The 23,133-nt window shown below is 35.6% G+C and overlaps 1 protein-coding gene across 1 annotated transcript; it reads right to left on the reverse strand.

Annotated features, from left to right (window-relative positions):
• Window positions 1–1,967: 1,967 nt before the first annotated feature.
• Window positions 1,968–2,928, reverse strand: LOC149177177 (heavy metal-associated isoprenylated plant protein 39-like). Its single transcript, XM_089423321.1, has 3 exons — window positions 2,762–2,928; window positions 2,587–2,662; window positions 1,968–2,474 (listed from the first exon to the last, which is right to left on the reverse strand). Exons 1-3 carry the CDS (start codon window positions 2,768–2,770, stop codon window positions 2,218–2,220), a joined length of 342 nt encoding a protein of 113 aa, XP_089279447.1. The 5' UTR covers window positions 2,771–2,928; the 3' UTR covers window positions 1,968–2,217.
• Between the last annotated feature and the right edge of the window lie 20,205 nt (window positions 2,929–23,133).

Genomic DNA, 23,133 nt, shown 5'->3' on the forward strand with positions numbered 1-23,133 from the left:
GGTCCGGGTGACTAGTGAGATTCTAGCAAGAGTGTCTTTCCGGGTAACCAGTGGGATTCTAGCAAAAGTGTCTTTAGACAATACCACTTCTCTAGGTGTTTAGTGATCCTAACAACTAGTATCAAAACCAAACCCAGAACCACTGTGAGAGCATATTAGAATAAGAAAATGTAATGGATTCAATATTGTCAAAGCTTTGTGGGATTTGCTTATGATAGGAAGGGAAACTCAAAGTATGAATATAAGGAAAGAGACGTTAAGTAGCTAGAAAGACTAGGTGAAGGCATGGATAAAAAAAGCTAGAGATGTGGCAAGAGAGTCAATGGTGTTTGAAGATAGTGAAGGAGCTAGCTTTTGATTGAGAGTGGTAATGGTGTAATAATAACAAGGGTGTGTGAACACCCTAAGGGTTTTGGTCCAAGGAAAGTGCATTTCCCTAGAAAGTTGTAAGGCCTGTTGTTCAAGCATACATGGTGTCTAGGAGTATGGATTGTTATAAGGCTTTGATGAGGCCTACATGTAGTGCATTGGAGCATAGAGTCACTAAGTTGTGAAATGGACTACTTGAATATGTACTAGGGTGGCACATCCACCAGTATCCTAGTTTGAAGGGGGGAATGTGACATCTCATGTGAGAAGGGTAATGAATGATTGAGACCAGGTTAATCTCCCCTAGTCAAGTTTAAAAGAAAAATTGTTAAAGTGATTTGGATAAACTTGACTAAATCAAGTTACTAGAAGATTTTTATTAAGACCCCTAATTTTTCTTATAGTATTATTGTCTGATACAACCTCTCTAAGAACGTGAATAAAATCTTTTAGTTATAAATGAAAATTAATTAACATTAACTTCAAAATTATAAAAAAAAATTGTATTCTCTTTTAACTATAAGTATTTTTTTGTAAATTTAATAAAAGTTTGGTGACCACATAAGTAACTATAAGTATTCCACATGACTGAATTTAGTAACCACTCAGGATTGACTTTGGTTATCAATCAGAAGGTATGGCTGAAGCGAGGCGTAACAATGGGAAATTGGAAAAATCTTAAGCCAGTTTTTCCAAACTATAGCAATAAGTATAATGGGTTTTTCGAAACTACAGTAAGAAGTATTAATCACAAAGGGAGACCATGTTGCCTGTGAATAGAAAGCGCTTATGAAATTGAAGCGCCAATAAAATAGTGCCCCTCACAATTTTAGCTATTTCTGTGATAATAAACTGTGCTAAATATCCATAAGTGGTTTTGCATATATTATATGATGATGATGTTGGAATTTTATTTTCTAGGAGAACACGAGCATGTGCCACTGTGACTGATATATTATTTTTGACAATCAAGAAGGAAAATCCTCTTACAGACAAGCTACCCTTATGGATAACTAGATGTATAAGTAGCAAAGTTTTATAGAGTAAATGGTTGATAATTAGCATGTCCTTATAGATTAAATAGGAGATAAATTTAGATAGCTATTAAAATATTTATTTGTCATGATAAGAATTTTTAATGTTAATATATAAGTAGAAGATGATCAAAATATTTATGTAACATTTGTGTGATGAGAATTTGTAATATCAATAAAGGTCTAATAAGAAAATATTTTGAAAACTTTTAAATTAATCTGATGACAAGAATATTCTCAACTTATTAATTTTAGATTATTTGTAATTTACTATTTAAAAAATGAAAATTCTAAAATATACCATACTGGTCTTCCCATGATCGGGAATTTTGTTAAAGATGAAGTTAACTATTCAATTCCCCACTCCTTAATGTGAAATGAAATTACCTATTCAATTCCTTGCTGAATCAAGATAATATATTAAACATGATAAATATATAATCATATCAAACTTACTATATATAACTATACACAAATCCAAATCCTTATGTATGACAATGAAATTTTAGTCGGTTAATGTTATTCTTATTCTTATGAGATTGCAAATATTCAGAAAATCTGATATGGAAAAAAATATCGCCTATATAAATTATCCACCATGTAACTTTTAAAGGAGTAAACTCAGAGGTCCCTCTAATATGCCTGGAGACATGGCAATTACATTTCATATCCAACATATGATTGGACTTCTAGCTATGATTATTTATAACTTTTAAAGGAGTATACTCAGAGGTCCCTCTTGTATGCATGGAGACATGGCGATTACAATTCATATCAAACGTGTGATTGGACTCTCAACTATGATTGGTTTTTATCATAAGATGGTGCACTCATTGCGATACTCATCTCTCCCAAATGATGGGTATCCATAGATGCTGCTGGGATTCACATGATACACAATAGGTATCTTCTCCTCCTCCTTTTTCTCCTCTTTCTCCTCCTTTGCAGGACCGACGCTCAGCAACTCTGCTTTGTACCCCAATTTCCTTAATTTTTTTGCAAGATACACAGGATCTGTTTCTCCCACAGCAGTTATCTTTCCCTCCTCCTTGTTGACTTCAATAGAGTCCACTGAAACAGAGCACTCGCAACATTAGTAAAGGAGTATGAAACAACAAAACTCTAGTAAATCGATGGAAAATATTTTGCCTATATATGCAATAAAGGTAATGATTATTCGTGCCTCCAGACCCTGCAACAGCCTTCATGGCCCTCATTTTGCTTTTCTCATCGTCTATGGTCGATTTAAACACCATCTTCTGCACATCCAATTAATTGTTAAAACATCTCTAAATAATTCTTCAGTCATTCCCAAAAAAATGCCAGTACAAGATTAATAAAATGGACAATACATATACCTTCGACATCGTGATAGCTGTTGAAGAAGTTAAAAAACAAAGAAAAAATTAATATCTCAGCGTCCAAGCAGACCAAATTAGATACCAAAGGGGTTGTGATGAGTGCTCAATCAGTTGCATGAAGGAAATAAATAGTTGCAGGTGAGAGAAAAGTCAGACAGCCTGTTGTAGTGAACGATTGTAATAAACTCTATGCATGCTACTGGATGACAAAATAAAATAAATGTGAAGGGCCCTACGCTTCACGTGTCTTGACTTGATGTAGTCAATAATCGAATTGCGATGATTACACAAGGTTTCGATTGCTTTTTTTAATTAGGTTGAGCTTAATCTGGGTTATCTTTTTTATAGAAAAAATACTAAGTTTTTATATTAAAATATAAAAAGATATTTTTTTGGGTTTGGAGTATGTTTTGAAACTGTTTTTGTTTGGTTAAGAGCTAGTTTTTCTAGGACGACATAGGTTAATGGTCCAAGACTGTGAGGTATGAGTGAAACCCTGCCCCCTTAAGGACCACCATGGTTGGTTTTCCATGAATCACTGTGATGAGCGAGCCTACATTCGTCCATAGCAGCTAGAGATAGATGTCCTCACTGTCAGTTTGACAACTGAATTATGATAGGTTTTCCCAACTAAGAAAAAAATAAATATAATTTTTTTTATAAAAAAGACTTGTTGTCTTTAGTGAAACTTTTTGGTAGTTTTATGGTGTGTTTTTCTAGTTCAATTTCTTTGTGTTGGTTTGACAACTGAATTATGATATGTTTTCCCACCTATAGAAAAAAAATAAAAGTAAAAAGATTTGTGATGAGTGCATAACAAATTGGGGATGCCCCAGAACTCCCCAAAAGTCATCAATATTGATTCATAATTTTTTTGTTAGGTTCTTAAAGAGAAAATATTGAATTTATTATTATTATTATCTTTAAAAAAACATACTTAGAACAACCTGAAAACCTAAAATACTAAATATGTGCATATTAAAAAATATATATATATATATATATATATATATATATATATATATATATATATATATTTAATAAAATATTTAAATATAAAATTAAATAAAAATAATATAAATTAGTAATTTGTTTATTTTAATTATTAGTTAAAAGTTTAATTCAGTTAATGGATATTTTGGTATCCATTTTGAATAAAAATGTGATTTATTATTATTTAAAATATATTTCTACAAAAAATCACTATAACATTTGAATTACAAATTCAAACCTTTATTAAAATTTAATTAAATTATATATAATAAAATTGTAACTTAAATTTAATAATAATAATAATAATAATAAAACACCTTCATTAATTCATGAAGTCTAAAAACATCCAAATCTTGTTGTGCACAATTTATGACTAACTAAATACAAAACAACCCAGATTATATGAATGGAAGTTTGGAAATTAAATTGATGAATATTTTAGTAGTTATATATTAGGAGTTATTACAGTATTAAATTGATTAATATTTTAGTTGTTATATATTAGGAGTTATTACAGTATATTCACTGGCCAAATTCATCTAAAATTTAGTAGTGATTTGTTGAAATAACAAAGTTGAGTTATATCTCTTCACTATCAAGTATCTTGAGTGTTTAACTGCACTGAATCTACGGATAAAATCAAGTACTGATTTCTGGTTTTAAGATATGCTAGTTACTAAATTTTCCTTTTCAATTTGCACTAGATGTATTGTCCATTAGATCCATCAGATTTATGTAAACCGTTTTTTTTAGAAAATTAATTTATATTTTCTTTCTGGATTAAAAAAATAAAAAACTAATTTCAAACAACAAAAATTAATTCCAACCAAAAATTGTTATATGTTAAATATCATTATAAAAATTATTTCACCTAATTCGAACGGGATATCATCACAAAAATTATTTCGGTTAATTTTAACCAAAAATTATATATAAGATACCATTACAAAGGACCAGGCATTGGTAGGCCAGAGTCTGAATTAAGGTTAGAATTTCAAAACAAACACATTTGTTAAATTTGATGGTTTTGGCACCTCTCACCAGTGTTTATAATTTAAATAAAACAATTTAATAGTTTTATAATTTTTTTCTAGATATTTAACAAACAAATCACCCGAACTAACAATTTTCCCATCAAATTCTATCCCTGATTCAAACGATGTAGCTGAAAAGCCAACCTATATAGAAAGGTTAACTGTATCGTCATCGTGGAAAGTCTGTGCGAGGTCTTTCGCGGAATTTTTTGGAGTGAGCAGTACGACCAGTATGGTCGGAAATTGAAAATTCATCGCAAACGGCAATTGCAAGTGTCACATCGACATTATTTAAAGTGTCATCGGGGAAAGTCTGTGCGAGGTCTTTCGCGGAATTTTTTGGAGTGAGCAGTAGGACCAGTACGGTCGGAAATTTAAAATTCATCGCAAATGGCAATTGCAAGTGTCACATCGACATTATTTAAAGTGTTTACGAGGTCTTCTTTTTAGAATTATTTGAAATAAATCAATTATAAAGATATTGAAGAATAACAAATAAAATGTTTTTATAATTCAATGGTGATGGTTGTATAAATATTATTGAAATTTTTAAAATTTGACTTATCAATTTATTAGTTATTTTTGAGCTCCAAATTTATTACAATACATGGTTTTTTATCATGATATTATTTTTTAATATAGTTGACTTCATGTCAATTTGTCTCGGTGACCAATGAGATTCTAGCAACAATGCTTTTGGACACCACTTCTTAGGTGTTTCATTATCCTAACAATTGGTATCAAAGTTCGAGCGTCGACATGAGATAATGTTAGAATAAGAAAATATAGTAGATTCAAAATTGTCAAAGCGAGTTTGTGGAATTTGTTTATCATAGGAAGGGAAGCCTCGTAGGTTGTTGAGTTGAGGCACAATATAAAGATGCTCAAAGTATGGACATAAGGAAAGAGTTTAAGTAGCTAGAAAGACGAGGTCCAAGCATGGATCAACAAAGCTACAGATGTAGTGAGAGAGTCAATGATGTTTAAGGATAATGAAGGAGCTAGTTTGGGATTGAGAGCCTTAGTGGTTTGATAATACCAGTAGTGTGTGAACACCCTAAGGGTTTTGGTCCAAGGAAAGTGGATTTCCCTAGGAAGTTGTAAGACATATTGTTCAAGCATACATGATGTTTAGAAACACTGATTGTTGTAAGGATTTAAGGCGTTGATCAGACACATATGTGGTGAAGTGGCACATGGTTCTGGAATGGACCACTTGGATAGATACCAATATGGCAAGTGACCTTGTATCATGTACCAATATTCTAGCTTGAATTGAGCTATGAGAGATCTCAGGTGAGATGGATGATGAAGGATTGGGACCACATTAATCTCCCCGAGTCATGTTTAAAGGGGGTTTGTTAAGGTGGTTCAAGTAAACTTTACTTGGTCAAATTAACAGTAGTTTTCTAGTTAAAGGTTTATCATAACCCATAATGTTTCTCATTATATTTTTCTCTAATGTAAATGATTCCATGTTAATTGGTCTTAGTGACTAACAACAGTGTCTTTAAACACACCTCATCTCTTCGTGAGCTTAAGATTTTCATTACAAATGATTAAGAGGATATTTCTGCTGACTCATCTTTGAATGAAAATTGATTAATTTTAACTTTAAAATTATAAAATTTAGATTTATAAAAAACAAAAAAAAAACCTTTTAGCTATAAGTATTTTTTTTTTTAAGTTAATAACATTTTGGTAAAAATTTTTAATATAAATAAAGAAATTTTTTTGTCTTTATATTGTGGAATAATGTTGTACCCATTCTAAAAAATGGCACGACCAAAAATTTAAATAGAGACTAGTGTCTTGATTTCTAGTAAAACAGGATCTGTCAGATCCATTAATTGTTAAAAATGAAGCCACAATGAAGACTTCGGCGTCATCCTTAGTTGTCTTCTGTCCGCTGCCCATGCCAAAAGATATCACCAACACCAACCTACTACACCGTCCATTTGCTGCACTATCCAGTCATGTATTCCACATGAAAGAATTGGAGAATTCTAGAGCTTCTATCATCTATAAATTTGTAATTTCTCCATTGCCTGAGAAATCCAAGCCAAGGCCAGGCCTTCCATGAATAATAAAAGTATATATTTTCCGGTTCTCCATTCTTGTTTCTTGTGTTCTCCATTTTTGCTATAATTTGTCTTTGTGCTCTGTTTTTCTCCTATCCGCTGGTATGAGAGATGGGAAATACCAAGTTATTCACAATGAAATGATTTTTGGTGTTATGTACGAGATAAAGCCTAGATCTCTGCTCTTCGAGGGTTCGATTCTTTTCACATGCAAGCTACTCCGCTAACTATCTTTGCTCAAAAGCCTCCTGTTGCTAAAACTATCAGATGTGCCCTAATCTTCTTGTTAAGTGTGAAGCCAAATTCACGCAGTATTCTAGATCCTTCTATATTAGATTTTTCTAGATCTCCATGATTCTAGATCCTCCTACACCGCCAGTGGTTTCTAGATCATTCCAGATCTCCATCTGAATCACACACAGGATTCTAGATCCTTCTTCTGCCTCTATAAATTTGTAATTTCTCTGGCCAAGGAAGGCAAGCCAAGGCCCAAGCCTGTTATGTAATGCAAAGTGATTTCTGTTCTCTAGTGATTGTTTTATCTATTCTGCTATTTCTGACTAAGTAATCTTGTTGTTTCTCCATTTGTCTGTCTCTGTGAATTATTCTCTGCTATTGCCATCTAAGTCTCTGAGTATAAATCCGCTGTGTGTTATGTTTGCTTTGGTCTAACAACTGGTATGAGAGCTAAGGTCGTCATGGACCTATGTTGAAACGTGTTTCTGGAGTTTGAAACGTGGAGATCCATGGAGTTTGGAGTTGAAACATGGTGTTTGTAAGTTTTTTTTACATCAAGCTTGCACGTCAAGTTTTTCTCTCAAACCAACATATGTATGCGTGAAATGTGAAAAGGTTAAAACATTATATATGTTTTTATATTTAGATAATTATATGCTGTAATTTTAAAAAGGAGCAGGAATTTTGAAAAGGGTATTTTAAAAGGAGGAAGGTCATAATTACTAAATTTTAAAGAGTAATAATTAAAGTTTTATTTTAAGTGGAGTTTTGTGTTTTGGGGTGTGAATTTGATTGAAAACGGAGACAATACTTACAGATATGGAGAAGATGAGCGGGGCTAATTTTGCCCTATGGAAATCACAGATGGAGGATATACTGATTTTAAAGGATCAATATTTGCCGATTGAGCGCACAACAAAGAAACCCTCATCGATGACAAATGAAGAGTGGAATAAACTTGATAGAAAGGCGATTGCAACAATCCGCCAATATTTAGCAAAGAATGTTTATTTTAATGTGTCCGGAGAAAAGACGGCTGAAGGATTATGGAAGAAGCTCCATGATCTATATGAGAAGAACACGACATCAAACAAAGTATTCTTGTTGAAGAAGCTTTATAATCTCAAAATGAAGGAGGGTGCTTCAGTTGCTGACCACTTGAATGCATTTAATATTATTACTAATCAACTTGCCTTTGTTAAAAACGGTTTATGATGAAATTAGAGCTATTTTGCTAATGTGTTCTATGCCAGATAGCTGGGAAAATTTAATTGTAGCTATGAGCACTTCAACAACTACAAGGACCCTGAAGTTTGATGATGTCAGTAGCAGTTTAATGAATGAGGAGTTGCGACGCAAGTCAATTGCGGAAAAATAGGGAGGAGAGGCTCTAGCTCTAGCTGATCGTGGTAGGAGAATGGATCGAGGCTGACAAGGGCAATCAAGATCGAGAGGCCGATCAAAATCAAGGAGAGGAAGGATCATCTGATTTCATTGTGGCAAACCCGGCACATGAAGAAAGAATGTCGATTCTAGAAGAAAGGACAAAAGGATCAGAGACCGTCTAGTACAAATCACAAGTCATCCAACACAAATGAAGGTGAGACTACTGCTGTAGCCACAGATGGTGATGTGTTGTTTATTGTTTCAGTAGAGGATGCTTGTGTATATACATATAGCAATAGCTTTGATTGGATCCTTGACTCTGGGGCATCTCACCATGTAACCCCATGCAAAGATAGTTTTGTTTCATATAATCCAGGTGATTATGGTAAAGTGCATTTGGGGAATAATCATTTTTGCAGTATTATTGGAGTGGGAGATGTCCAGATCAAGATGAAAGATGGACAAGATATATTGTTGAAACAGGTCAGGCATGTACCAGAAATGCGCATGATTTTAATCTCTATGGGACGATTGGATGATGAAGGCTATTCGACAAGCTTTGCAAAAGGAGGCTGGAAAATTAGCAAAGGTGCATTGGTCATGGCCAAAGGACCCAAGACAGGAACATTATACACATTGAAGACACTGATAGGAAAATCAGATTTGGCTGCTGTCACAAAAGAAGGAAATTCAGCAGATCTGTGGCATAAGCGTTTGGGTCACATGAGCGAGAAGGGCTTAAAAATCCTTGTTGATAAAAATTTATTGCCAGGTTTGAAATTCTACAATCTTGATCTTTGTGAGCATTGTATATATGGTAGACAAAGAAGGGTTTCATTCCTTAGAGGTGGCCATGACAGAAAGAAAAATGTGTTAGAATTGGTACACTCAGATGTGTTTGGGCCTGTTAACATCAAATCATTAGGAGGAGCATCATATTTTGTAACATTTATAGATGAAGCATCCAGGAAAGTTTGGGCATATCCTATGAAAAATAAAAGTGAAGTGTCTGGAATATTTCAAAAATTCCATGTTGCTGTTGAAAGAGAGACTAAAAAATTGCTGAAGTGTTTAAGAACAGATAATGGTGGAGAATATTGCTCAAATGAATTTAAGGAATATTGTAACAGGTTTGGCATAAAGCATGAGAAGACTATGCCTAGTACTCCTCAACAGAATGGTGTCGCAGAAAGGATGAATCGCACCATTATGGAAAAGGTGCGAAGTATGTTGTCCAATTCCGGTTTGGAGAAGAATTTTTGGGCTGAAGCAGTCAGGACCACTTGCTACCTCATAAATAGATTTCCAACTATGGCCTTAGATTGTGGTATCCTTGAAAAATTTTGGACTGGTAAGAATTTGAATTATTATCACTTGAAAATATTTGGATGTGAAGCATTCGTACATATTCCCAAAGAAAATAGAATTAAGCTAGATGATAAATCTATGAAATGCATTTTTTTGGGATATGTGGATGAAGATCTTGGTTATCGTCTATGGGATCTAGTCAAACATAAAATTATTAGAAGCAGGGATGTTATATTTAATGAGTCAAAAATGTTCAAGAGGACTATAGGTGAGTTGGAGGTTAAGAAGGTTATTGATAGGTTTGAAGAGCAGCAGGAAAACATACCACCAATACAAGAAAATGAAAAATAAATTCAGGAGCATGAAGAACAACAAGTGGAAAATAATGAACAATAAGAAGAAGGAATCTTGCAGGAACCTTTACAGGAGACTCAACCTGATAATGCACCACCACAGTTGGTTCGTAGATCTTCTAGGCCTCATAAGCCTTCACAAAGGTATCCGCCTTCAAACTATATTTTGTTGACTGATGAAGGTGGACCTAATTGTTTTCAAGAATCTTGTAAAGTCGAGCACAGTAAAGAATGGAAGAAAGCAATGGAAGAAGAAATGAACTCTTTGCAGGAAAATAAAACTTGGGAGTTGGTAAATCTCCCAAAAGGTAGAAAGGCTCTACAAAACAAATGGGTTTACAGTATTAAGCATGAAGGTGACGAAAAGAAGGAGAGGTATAAAGCAAGACTGGTGGTGAAAGGTTTTGCCCAAAAAGAAGGTATTGACTTCACTGAAATTTTCTCACCTGTTGTTAAAATGTCATCCATTAGAGTCATTCTTGGTCTAGTTGCTGCTTTAGACCTAGAATGTGAACAGTTAGATGTAAAAATTGCTTTCCTTCATGGTGAATTGTAGGAAGAAATTTATATGGAGCAGCCAGAAGGCTTCATAGAAAAAGGCAAAGAAGGCCTTGTTTATAGGTTGAAGAAGAGTCTCTATGGGTTGAAATAGGCACCTCGACAATGGTACAAGAAATTTGATTCATTTATGTTGGAACATGGTTTTCAAAGGTTGGAAGCTGACCGTTGTGTCTATATCAAGAGGTATGATCAAGGAAAGTATATCATATTATTGTTATATGTGGATGACATGTTGATTGTTGGGCATGATAAGAATAAGATCAATAACTTGAAGAAATATTTGGGTAGCAAATTTGCAATGAAGGATTTGGGACCAGCACAACAGATATTGGGCATGCAGATTATGCGTGACAGGAAAAACAAAAGGTTGTGGATATCACAGGAAAAATATAACAAGAAGGTGCTTGACAGGTTTAATATGAAGGATGCCAAGCTAGTTGGTACACCACTTGCAGCCCACTTCAAGCTGAGTACTGAATTATGTCCTAGTAATGACAAAGCGAAAGAAGAGATGAGCAGAATTCCTTATGCTTCAGCAGTTGGCAACTTAATATATGCCATGGTATGAACACGACCAGACATTGCATATCCAGTGGGAGTAGTGAGCAGGTTCCTTGCCAATCCAGGCAAACAACATTAGCAAGCAGTAAAATGGATTTTAAGGTATCTCAAGGGTACTAGTCATTATTGTTTATGTTTTGGTCATGATGAGACTGTGCTTGAAGGATTTACAGATGCGGATATGGCTGGAGATATGGATACCAGAAAGTCCACTACAGGTTATTTGTATACATTTGCAGGTGCAGCAGTATCTTTGGTGTCAAGGCTACAAAGAATAGTAGCCCTCTCTACAACAGAAGCAGAGTACATAGCTGCAACAGAAGCTTTTAAAGAGATGTTGTGGATGCAACAATTCCTAGGAGAGATAGGAATAAAGCAGGACAAGTATGTGTTATATTGTGATAGTTAGAGTGCCATTCACTTGGCGAAATCCCAACATTTCATTCAAAAACCAAGCACATTGACTTAAGGTACCATTAGATTCGGCATGTGTTGGAGGAAGAACAATTATCCTTGCAAAAGATCCATATAGCTAAGAACCCTGTTGATATGCTCACTAAGATTCTACCACGAAATAAACATGAGTTATGTAGAGGCATGGTAGGACTTAGTGTGACTTGATGACTCTTATTTGGCTTCAAGTGGGAGAATGTTAAGTGTGAAGCCAAATTCACGTAGTATTCTAGATCTTTCTATATTATATTTTTCTAGATCTCCATGATTCTAGATCCTCCTACACCGCCAGTGGTTTCTAGATCATTCCAGATCTCCATCTGAATCACACACAGGATTCTAGATCCTTCTTCTGCCTCTATAAATTTGTAATTTCTCTGGCCAAGGAAGGCAAGCTAAGGCCCAAGCCTGTTATGTAATGCAAAGTGATTGTTGTTCTCTAGTGATTGTTTTATCTATTCTGTTGTTTTTTACTAAGTAATCTTGTTGTTTCTCCATTTGTCTATCTCTGTGAATTATTCTCTGTTATTGCCATCTAAGTCTCTGAGTATAAATCCGTTGTGTGTTATGTTTGCTCTGGTCTAACAACACACTGGTATCAAAGCCATAGGTCTCGAGTTCGAAACACACTGGTCTCACGTTGGGGTGGAGATTGTTGGCTCCCAGTTAATGGCAGTATAGAAGGTCAATGCTCCCCGTGTGTTTCCTGGCATGTGCTTAAATCTAGCGATGTGTATGTTTACTAACACCTGCGGGTTTTGGTGTAACGACAATCCTGACTCCAACACTTCTAAGAACTTTCGCGCCCCGCGTATCTGTGGGTGTCATTTTCTGTCATGATGTTAAGCTGTCGGGGGCCTTTGTGAGCCTGTTGCACATGAAAAAAAATAGAACAGTTGATTGAGTGGCTTTCGCACAACATCAATATCGTGGTTGCAACAGACACTGCTGTGGATGACTTTTTATGCTGCAGGTTGTTATTGTTTAAAAGAACAACATTAAAAGGCGTTCAACGTTTTTTATGAGTTTTTTTGGTTGAATATTGAATGTATGGACACATGTGTGAAGAGTGAAGTGAATGTGTGTGGGAAGTTGTTTTTTAAATTTATTATTATGGTAGGCCCTACACATTTGTAATGTTGGATTTGATGTTTTTTAATATAAAAGTATAGTTTATTAAATTTGAAAAAGAAAGGAAGGAAGGAAGGATGTCGATTGTTTTTTTATTAAAGGAGATTAACTTTTGGCCTTTTATTTTAAAAGGTGCAATAATTAAAGGTCTTTTTTGTAAAGTCTTATTTTGTAAAAGGAGTTTAATTTTTGGGGCATTGATTTTATTGAGAATGGAGACAATAGTACCTGACACGGAGAAGTTGAGCAGGGCTAATTTTACCCTATGGAAATCACAGATGGAGGATATATTGATTTTAAAGGATCAATATTTTCCTATTGAGGGCACAACAAAGAAACCCTCATAGATGACAAATGAAGAGTGGAATAAGCTAGATATAAAGATGATTGCAACAATACACCAATATCTAGCAAAGAATGTGTCTTTCAATGTGTTCGGAGAAAAGACGACAAAAGGATTATGGAAGAAGCTCCATGATATATATGAGAAGAACACAACATTAAACAAAGTGTTCTTGATGAAGAAGCTTTATAATCTCAAGATGAAGGACGATGATTCAGTTGCTGAGAACTTGAATGAATTCAATATTATTACTATTCAAATTTCATTTCTCCTCTGTTAAAATCATTCTAGATGATTAAATTAGATGCTAATGTGTTCTATTCCAAATAGATGGGAAAATTTAATTGTAGCTATGAGCACTTCAGAAACTGTGGGGACCTTGAAGTTTGAAAATGTCAGCAACAATTTGATGAATGAGGAGTTGCGATGCAAGTCAATTGTAGAAAACCAGAGAGGAAAATATCTAGCTCTAGCTAATCGTGGTAGGAGAATTGATCAAGGCCAACAAGGGTGATCAGGGTTGAGAGGACGATCAAAATCAAGGAGGGGCAGGGTCATCTTCTTTAATTGTGGCAAACTCGGGCACATGAAGAAAGAATGTTGAGTCTTGAAGAAAGGAAAAAAGGATCAGAGGTTGATGAGTACAAATCACAAGTCATCTAGCACAAACGAAGGTGAGAATATTGTTGTAGTCACAGATGGTGATGTGTTTACGGTTTTAGTAGAGGATCCATTTTATATACATATAGAAGTAGCTTTGATTGGATCCTTGACTCTAGGGAATCTTGCCATGTAACCCCATGTAAAGATAGTTTTGTTGCGTATAATACTAGTGATTATGGTAGAGTGCATTTGGGGAATAATCATTTTTGCAATATTGTTAGAGTGGGAGATGTCCAAATCAAGATGAAGGATGGACAAGATATATTGTTGGAACAGGTTAGACATGTACCAGAAATGTGCATGAGTTTGATCTCTATGGGACGGTTGGACGATGAAGGCTATTCCACAAGCTTTGGAAACTTAGGCTAGAAAATTAGCAAAGGAGCATTTGTCGTATCCAAAGGACCCAAGACAGGAACATTATACACATTGAAGGAAATGATAGGAAAACTGATTTGGATGCTGTCACAAAATAAGTAAATTCAACAGATCTTTGGCATAAGCGCTTGGGTCACAAGAGAAAGAAGGGCTTAAAATTCCTTGTTGGTAAACATTTACTACCAGGTTTGAAATCCTACAATCTTGATCTTTGTGAGCATTGTATATATGGTAGAAAAAGAAGGGTTTCATTCATTAGAGGTGGCCATGATAGAAAGAAAAATTTGTTAGATTTGATACACTTAAATGTGTTTGGCACTGTTAACATTAAGTCATTAGGAGGAGCATCATATTTTGTAACATTTATAGATGATGCATTCAAGTTTTGGGCCTACCCTATGAAAAGTAAAAGCGAAGTGTTTGGAGTATTTAAAAAAATCCACGTTGTTGTTGAAAGAGAGACTAAAAAATTGTTGAAGTTCTTGAGAATAGATAATGGTGGAGAATATTGCTCAAATGCATTTAAGGAATATTATAATAGGTTTGACATAAAGCATGAGAATACTGTGCCTGGTACTCCTCAACAAAATGTTGTCGCAGAAAGGATGAATCACACCATTATGGAAAATGTGAGGATTATGTTGTCCAATTCTTGTTTGGAGAAGAATTTTTGGGTAGAAGTTGTAAGGACAACTTGCTACCTTATAAATCTATCTCCAACTATAGCCTTGGATGGAGGCATCCCTGAAGAAGTTTGGATTGGTAAGAAGTTGAATTATTCTCATTTGAAAATATTTGGATGTCAAGCATTTGTACATATTCCAAAACAAAATATAACTAAGCTAGATGATAAATCTATGAAATGCATTTTTTTGGGATATGCACATGAAGAATTTGGTTATTGTCTATGGTATCCAGTTAAACATAAAATTACTAGAAGCATGGATGTTATTTTTAATGAGTCATAAATGTTTAAGAGGACTGTAGGTGAGGCGGAGGTTAAGAAAGTTGTTGACAAGTTTGAAAAGTAGTAGGAAAATATCCCACCAATGCAAGAAAATGGACAGCAAATTCAGGATGAGGAAGGGCAGCAAGTGGAAAATGATGAACACCAAGAAGAAGGAATTTTACAGGAACCTTTATAGGAGATTCAACCTGATAATGCACCACCACAATTGGTTCGTAGATCTTATAGGCCTCATAAGCATTCAAAAAGGTATCCTCCTTCAAACTATATCTTATTAACTAATGAAGGTGAGCCTAATTGCTTTCAAGAAGCCTGTAAAGTTGAGCACAGTAAAGAATGTAAGAAAGAAATGGAGGAATAAATGAACTCTTTTCTAGAAAATAAACCATGGGAGTTGGTAAAGCTTCCAAAAGCTATAAAGGCTATACAAAACAAATGGGCTTATAATATTAGACATGAAGGCGACGAAAAGAAGGAGAGGTGAAAAGCAAGGCTAGTGGTGAAAGGGTTTTCCCAAAAAGAAGGTATTGACTTCACTGAGATTTTCTCACCTGTTGTCAAAATGTCATCCGTTAGACTCATTCTTGGTCTTGTTGTTGATTTACACTTAGAATTTAAACAATTAGATGTAAAAACTTCTTTCCTTCATGGTGAATTAGAGGAAGAAATTTATATGGAGCAGCTAAAAGGCTTCATAGAAAAATGAAAAGAAGACCTAGTTTACAGGTTGAAGAAGATTGTCTATGGGTTGAAACAGGAACCTCGACAATGGCACAAGAAATTTGATTCATTCATGTTGGAACATGGTTTTCACAAGTTGGAAGTTGACCATTGTGTTTATATCAAGAGGTACGATCAAGGAAAGCATATAATATTATTGTTATATGTGGATGACATGTTGATTGTTGGGAATGATAAGAATATGATCATTAGTACATTGAAGAAATATTTGGGCAACAAATTTTCAATGAATGTTTTGGGTCCAACACAATAGATATTGGGCATGAGGATCATGCATAATAGGAAAAACAAAAGGTTTTGCTTGTCACAAGAAAAATATATCAAGAAGGTGCTTGGCATGTTTAATATGAAGGATGCCAAGCCAGTTGGTACACCCCTTGCAACTCACTTCAAGATGAGAGATGAGTTATGTCCTAGTGATGACAAGGAGAAGGAAGAAATGAGCAAGATTCCTTATGCTTCAACATTTGGAAGCTTGATGTATGCCATGGTATGCACATGACCAGACATTGCATATTTAGTGAGAGTAGTGAGCAGGTTCCTTGCCAACCCAGACAAATAAAATTGGCAAGCGATAAAATGGATTTTGAGGTATCTCAAGGGTACTAGTCATTATTTTTTATGTTTTGGTCATAATGAGACTATTCTTGAAGGATTTATAGATGTAGATATAGATAGTGATATGGACACCAATAAGTCCACTATAGGTTATTTATATACATTTGCAGGAGTAGCAATATCTTGGGTGTCAAGGCTAAGAAGAATATTAGCTCTCTCTACAACATAGGCAGAGTCAATAGTTGCAACAAATTCTTGTAAAGAGATGTTGTGGATACAGTGATTCCTAGGAGAGATAGGAATAGAGTAGGACAAGTATGTGCTATATTGTGATAGTCAGAGTGCCATTCACTTGGCTAAAAACCCAATATTTCACTCAAAACCAGAGCACATTGACTTAAGGTATCATTGGATCCAGCATGCCTTGGACGAAAGGAAGTTATCATTGGAAAATATCCATACAGATAGGAACCCTGCTGATATGCTCACTAAGATTCTACCAAGAAATAAACATGAGTTATGTAGAGGCATGGTAGGAATTGATTCATGATTCTTCATTTGGCTTCAATTGGGAGAATGTTAAACATGAAGCCACAATGAAGACTTCGACGTTGTCCTCAGCCGTTTTCTCTCCGCCGCCCATGCTGAAAGATATCATCAACGCCAACCTACTACGCTGTCCATTTGCTGCATTGTGCAATCATGTATTCCACATGAGATAATTGGAGAATTCTAGAGCTTCCCTCATCTATAATTTGGTAATATCTCCTCTACATGAGAAATTCAAGCCAAGGTAACGCCTTCCATGAATAATAGAGGTCTGTGATTTTTCTATTCTCCATTCTTTTTTCTTGTGTTCTCCATTTCTGCTATAATTTGTCTCTGTGCTCTGTTTTTCTCCTACCATTAATTCCATACATGACTCAATTTAGTGACCACCCATGATTGCATTTGGTCATCACTCAAAACATATGGCTTACGCGAGGCGTAATAATAAAAAATTAGAAAATTCTTTAAGCCAGTTTTTCCAAACTAAAGAAAATAGTATTATGGTTATGATCTTTGTTGATTGCAAAGTGAGACCATGTTGCCCGTGAATAGAAATCGCTTATGAAATTGAAGTGCCATATAAAATAGTGTCCCTCACATTTTCATATATGTATCTGATAATAGACTATGCTAAAGATCCATAAAGGGGTTTTGCGATGATGTTGGAATTTATTTTTCGTGAAGAACACGAGTATTTCCACTGAGTGAGCCAAAGATAGCGTGAGAGCGTGTCAGAATTAAAAAAAAAAAAAGCGGATTCAAAATTGTCAAAGTGAGTTTGTAGAATTTGTTTATCATAGGAAGGGAAGGCCAACATGATACTGAGTGCAGGCAGAGTAAAAATATATTCAAAGTATGTATTTAAGGAGAGGATTCAAGTAGCTTTTCTATGTTAAAACATGGATCATCAAATTTAGAGATGTAGTTAGAGAGAGGTCATATGGATGAGAAAAGGGAGATGGAGTCAATGGTGTTTGAGGATGATGAAAGAGCCATTATGTAATTAAGAGCCACAGTGGTGTGATAAACACCAGTGGTGTGTGAACACTCTAAAGGCTTTGGTCGAAGACAGGTGTATTCCTCCACAAAGTTACAATATTTGTTTTTCAGACATACATGTTATTAAGATTTCCATGCATACATGTAGTGCAGTGGCCCATGGAGTCATTAAGTTGTGGAATGGACCACTCGAATAGGTACAGGGTGGTAGGTGTAATGGTATCCTAGGTTGAAGGGGGGAATGTGAGATCTCAAATGAGATGATTGATGAATGATTGGGATGAGGTTAATCACCCCAATTCAATTTTAAAGGGGGGATTGTTATGGTGGTTCAGGTAAACTTGACTCCTCCCAATTACCAAAAACTTTCTAGCACGAGGTTTATTAAAACCCATAGTTTTTCCCATGGTATTATTTTATAATGTATCCAAATGAATGTTTATTGGTAGTGGTAACCAATGGGATCCTAGAAAGGGTGTCTTTAGACACCACCATTTCTCTCAGTGTTTTGTGATCCTAACAAAATCTCTTCATTGTAAGTAAGTAGGAAGATGATTTGGGTGATTCATTTTCTAGTGAAAATTGAATAACATTATCTTTAAAATTATAAAAATTAGAATAGAAAATGAATTTCCTTTTTTGCTAAAGTTTTTTGTTTTTGTTTTTGTTTTAAATATGGTAGAAATTTTAAATATAAATAAATATTTTCCATTATTTGTCTTTATATTCTGGAATAATGTTGTGCCAACTTTTAAAACTGCATGTTAGGAATGACAACAATTATTGTTAAATGTAATTAGCTTAGTAAATATGAGTTTACCATTCAGACAATTGCGTAAGCATAAGAAGTTATGTAACAAAGTTTTTCGTATTAAATTAATGACTGCGACAACAATTATTGTTAAATGTAATTATCTTGGTAAATCTGGGGTTACTATTCAGACAATTGTGTGAGCATAGGGAGTTATGTAACAAAGCTTTTCATATTAAATTGATGATTTCCCAAGAGGCCTGATGTAATGGTTGGAGAGTTGTTTTGGACCTTAAGCAATAAGAATTCCAATCCCTTGCCCCATGGAGGTTTCCTTGACACATTGTTAGGGTTTTACCACTTAATTCCTTGTGTTTTTTCTTGTGTGATTCAGTTTCTCATTATGTACATTTCTTTCTTATTTATATATTTAATGGGCTCGAATACCAACAAGTGGTATTATAGTTGAGGATCAAAAGAATGATGTGGTTTAAGAAGGCTTGAGTGAGGTTGTGTAATAAGTGTGAAGAAATCCAAGGCGAAAGGCAAATTTATTAAAAACTATATATTTCTTTAAATTCTATAAAGTTTTATTTGAAGATTAGTCACCCAAAATTTAAGTCTACTGCTGGAAGAAAGTGTAGAGCCACTACTACTATTTGTTAGAACCTTGCAGCCCATATAATAATAGATGACACCATGTTGGGATCACTAAGCCACGCAGATTAAGTCGAGCAAACCATAAGAGGAGAGTGTTGACTGAAGGATCTATGATTTTCTGAAAATTGTGATGCCAACAGGGTTGTCTCTACCATCGAAAGTATTTGAGGGATAGCTGCATTCCTAAGTGATTAGTCGAAGCCGAGAAAAGGGATAGCTAATTTTATAGAATTTTTCTGGTAGTATTCGGGTCATAATTGTGCATTCTCATTGTAGGGTGTATTACTAATTAGCTAGGTTGTTTGCATCACATTGTTGGTTCGATTTTGGCTTCGAGTTAAGCCAAACCATTTTTGGGTTTTTATGGGTTTGGTATGAGCTCTAGGTTAAATTTTATAAATTTTCTGAGTAGTTTCGAGAGAAGAAATTCCAATTATTCTCCAACAAAAACAATAGCAACAACAATATTTTATGGGTAATTCACACCTTTTGTGGGATTTCAGGGTCAGCTGGAGTTAGCCCAAGATTTTTCTGGGTATGGTATATTTTGGTGTGAAGTTTCTAGTTAATTTTGCAAAAATTTTGGAGCGGATTTGAGGGCATAAATAAAAAATTCACCTCCAGTAGTAGGAGTAGAATTTCTGGGCAGTAATTCATAGGTGCAACTTATTGATTTTCGGTTCTATTTTGGAGGCCTAATTTATTATAGAAGAAGATATATTATGGCCATCACTTCAACTTTTTCTATCGAGAGCTTTATATGTAATTGATCCAATAAATATGCTAAATTCTCCATTTCTTTTGTTATTTGCAATTGAATCATTTATGGGTTTATTTGGAAATGTTATTTTATTTTCGCTGCAATTTCATGGTTCTTGTTCTACAATTTCTTGGAGAAATCTATGATAGAAGTTTTTAAGAAATTTCCCGAGAAAATAGGAAAAATTATAAATCGGAAAATTTTAGTGGTATCAAAGCATGATCTTGATGAGCTATGCAAAATTTAGCATGATCATGGAGGTGTTAGACATGCATGCACTGTGATTGGTGAACTTATGGACACTCCAATGACGCAAAAAGGAAAGAGTACATAGGGGATCATGGAGGAGTTGATGAGGCAGAGGCAACAATTGGTGAGGCAGAACCAATAGATTCTAGAGGGGATGGAACAAATGATACATAACCAGCAGATAAGATGAGCAGATGCACACATAACCCAGTAGTACAACACCGATAAATATGGCCAGTATGGCTATCCTACCATGCCTCATTTTCTGGATGAACTGGAGAAGGAGAAGCATAGGTTAGGGGTTGCATCATCATGTATAGGAGGGAAGTTAGAGGGTGAGACTACGGGAAGCTTCTGTTGGTGGAGACCAAGCTTTGGATATCAGGAGCCTAAGGAGGAGATTGAACATGAGGCAGAGGGCATGTAAAATTGTGAGGATCACATGGATACAACTAGTGTGACACATGAGCCACATTTTTTGTAGTTTAATTTGGTAGCCCAGTTGACACATTGGTGGACACAGTTGAGCATACACCCATTGATGAGGCCTTAGGGGACACACATGTACCCAGCATTGATGAAGTTCCAAGAGGTGTATCCCCAATTGATGAGGTGTTAGGAGACACATAGGTACTTAGAGTTGTGAATAATTTTATAGATGTTACCTACCCAAAATAGTTTGATTAGCTTTAGACCGGCCTTCTAGCATTTGAAAAGAAGGCCACGATAGTCCAAGAGACCATTCTGCAGTAGAACGAGGAGATGGAGGGAATGAGAGCAGTTTGTGCTAATTCAGTAGCTAAGTTGAGTCATGTTGGGGAACAATTGGATTCCCAAATGGTACAACTAGAGGAGTACATATTGGAGCATCAGAGCAACGCTCTTTAGGCATACATAGGTGGGGATGATAACACTCTTAGGTTACCTTTGCACATTAGAAAGAGAGAGGCAGAGATACCTAGACATATATCATGTGCTGAGTAGGATTGTGAGATGAGGCGACATGATTTGCGCAGGGCATAGCATCCACAGGTGGTAGTTGTTTTGTGCATGGGTGTTCGAGCATTTGATCTCTCTCTTAGGGTTGGATGGTGAGCGATATTGAGTTGGTATCCAATGGAGCCCGCTAGCTACCTAGATATATTCATGTCCAGGAACATAGTCAAGCAGGGGCCATGGTTTACCATAGGAGTTTGAGAGCCAGAACATTGTTGGGATCAAGGTGGGATTCCCCGCCACAACATGGGTTTGGTTAATGGGGGTATTATAGGTGCGATAGATCTTGTGACCGAGCACCCACACACTTTCATATATCCATCAACACTAGTGATATGATGTTTTCATAGGAGAGTAGATATATTTCATGACTTGTCTTGGCATATTGATTTTGTGTGGATCACAGGGTGATTAGCCTACTCTGGTAGGAGTTGGTAGGGGTAGGTGGCATCGACAGACCACCATAAAGGGTATTGCATGGACATGGTGCTCTCTTAATGGTATATTGTACACATTATCCACTAAGGATAAGCATACTAGTATCAAGTCTATTAGCTTATGAGGAGTTAAATCGTTCAGGTCTATAAGGGAAAATGAGGAGATCTCGCTGACATCGTGGAGGGATTACTAGTATTGTGGAGGATGCATTAACACATGTGGGATTCCATATGGTACAGGGTGGTATGACTGTGAGCATTGGATTCCAATGGTGCACAAAGTTGTGTTGTGGAGTTCAATGTTATGTAGAGGAGTGCAGGGATGTGTATTTATGTATAATATAGCATGATGATGCACAACAGGTTGCTAGAGTGTTCCACCAGAGAGATCTCCTGACGAGGATGTCAGGCACACCATTGGGTTTGGCACACCTAGATTTGGAGGGTGAGTTAATCACAAGGATGGTCGTGAGATTCCATTCATCACTATGTAGCATTTCACACTAACATTAGGGACTTGGCTATCATCTCTCGATGCTCTCATCACGAGAAACAAAACGCAAGAGGTTCATCTGAGATATTTGGACAAGACACAATGCATTAGGAGAAAGTATTTCTAGACATTGCATATGATTAGGGTGTGATTTGGCATGTGCATACTTGGGGATTGTCCAAATTGTTGCGTGGGTAGCACGTACTCCACCCTTGAGCCCACATTTAGGGAGATTAAAGATACTTGTTGGGAGAGACATTATGAGATCTCTTAGGAGCACATATAGCAGTGAGTGGATCCATCTTGTAGGCAAATGTTTAGAATCTACGTAGTTTTTGGCAGCAACTTCATGAGGCAAGAAAATAGATCTCATAGTGTGGTATGGCAGGCACAGGGAAATCTTGCATGCACCAGAATGATTCGGGATGTATGGAGTACATGTACTCATTGCATGGAGGGATGTGAGACATGGTATGAGTTGGTTCCAATTCTTTTCAGGACTATGTCGCAGCCGATATGGCTATGGGATCTAAGGATTCAATTGGATTATTGGTCACTCTATTTCGTTACGAGCGGGATCAGGGTAGAGAGTGACCTAACTCACTCTTGGTTTGACATATGGGGGAGCACGAGGACCTTTGTTTCATGGCAAGAGAACTTTTCCTTGTTACTGTGTGGACCGATATTGGCAATAGATGGGTAAAAATTGATATCATGGAGATGTCAG

The sequence above is a fragment of the Pinus tabuliformis genome, chromosome 4_1 (genome assembly GCF_031772625.1).
Source record: "Pinus tabuliformis cultivar Carrire ecotype Pingquan chromosome 4_1, CPIR1, whole genome shotgun sequence".
NCBI classification, from domain to species: domain Eukaryota; kingdom Viridiplantae; phylum Streptophyta; class Pinopsida; order Pinales; family Pinaceae; genus Pinus; species Pinus tabuliformis.

Bases quoted from the DNA above. Each gene is read 5' to 3' on its own strand.
- LOC149177177 (XM_089423321.1), bottom strand. The intron at 2,475-2,586 runs GCACGAATAATC...GCTCTGTTTCAG, and splicing joins GGCTGTTGCAGGGTCTGGAG to TGGACTCTATTGAAGTCAAC.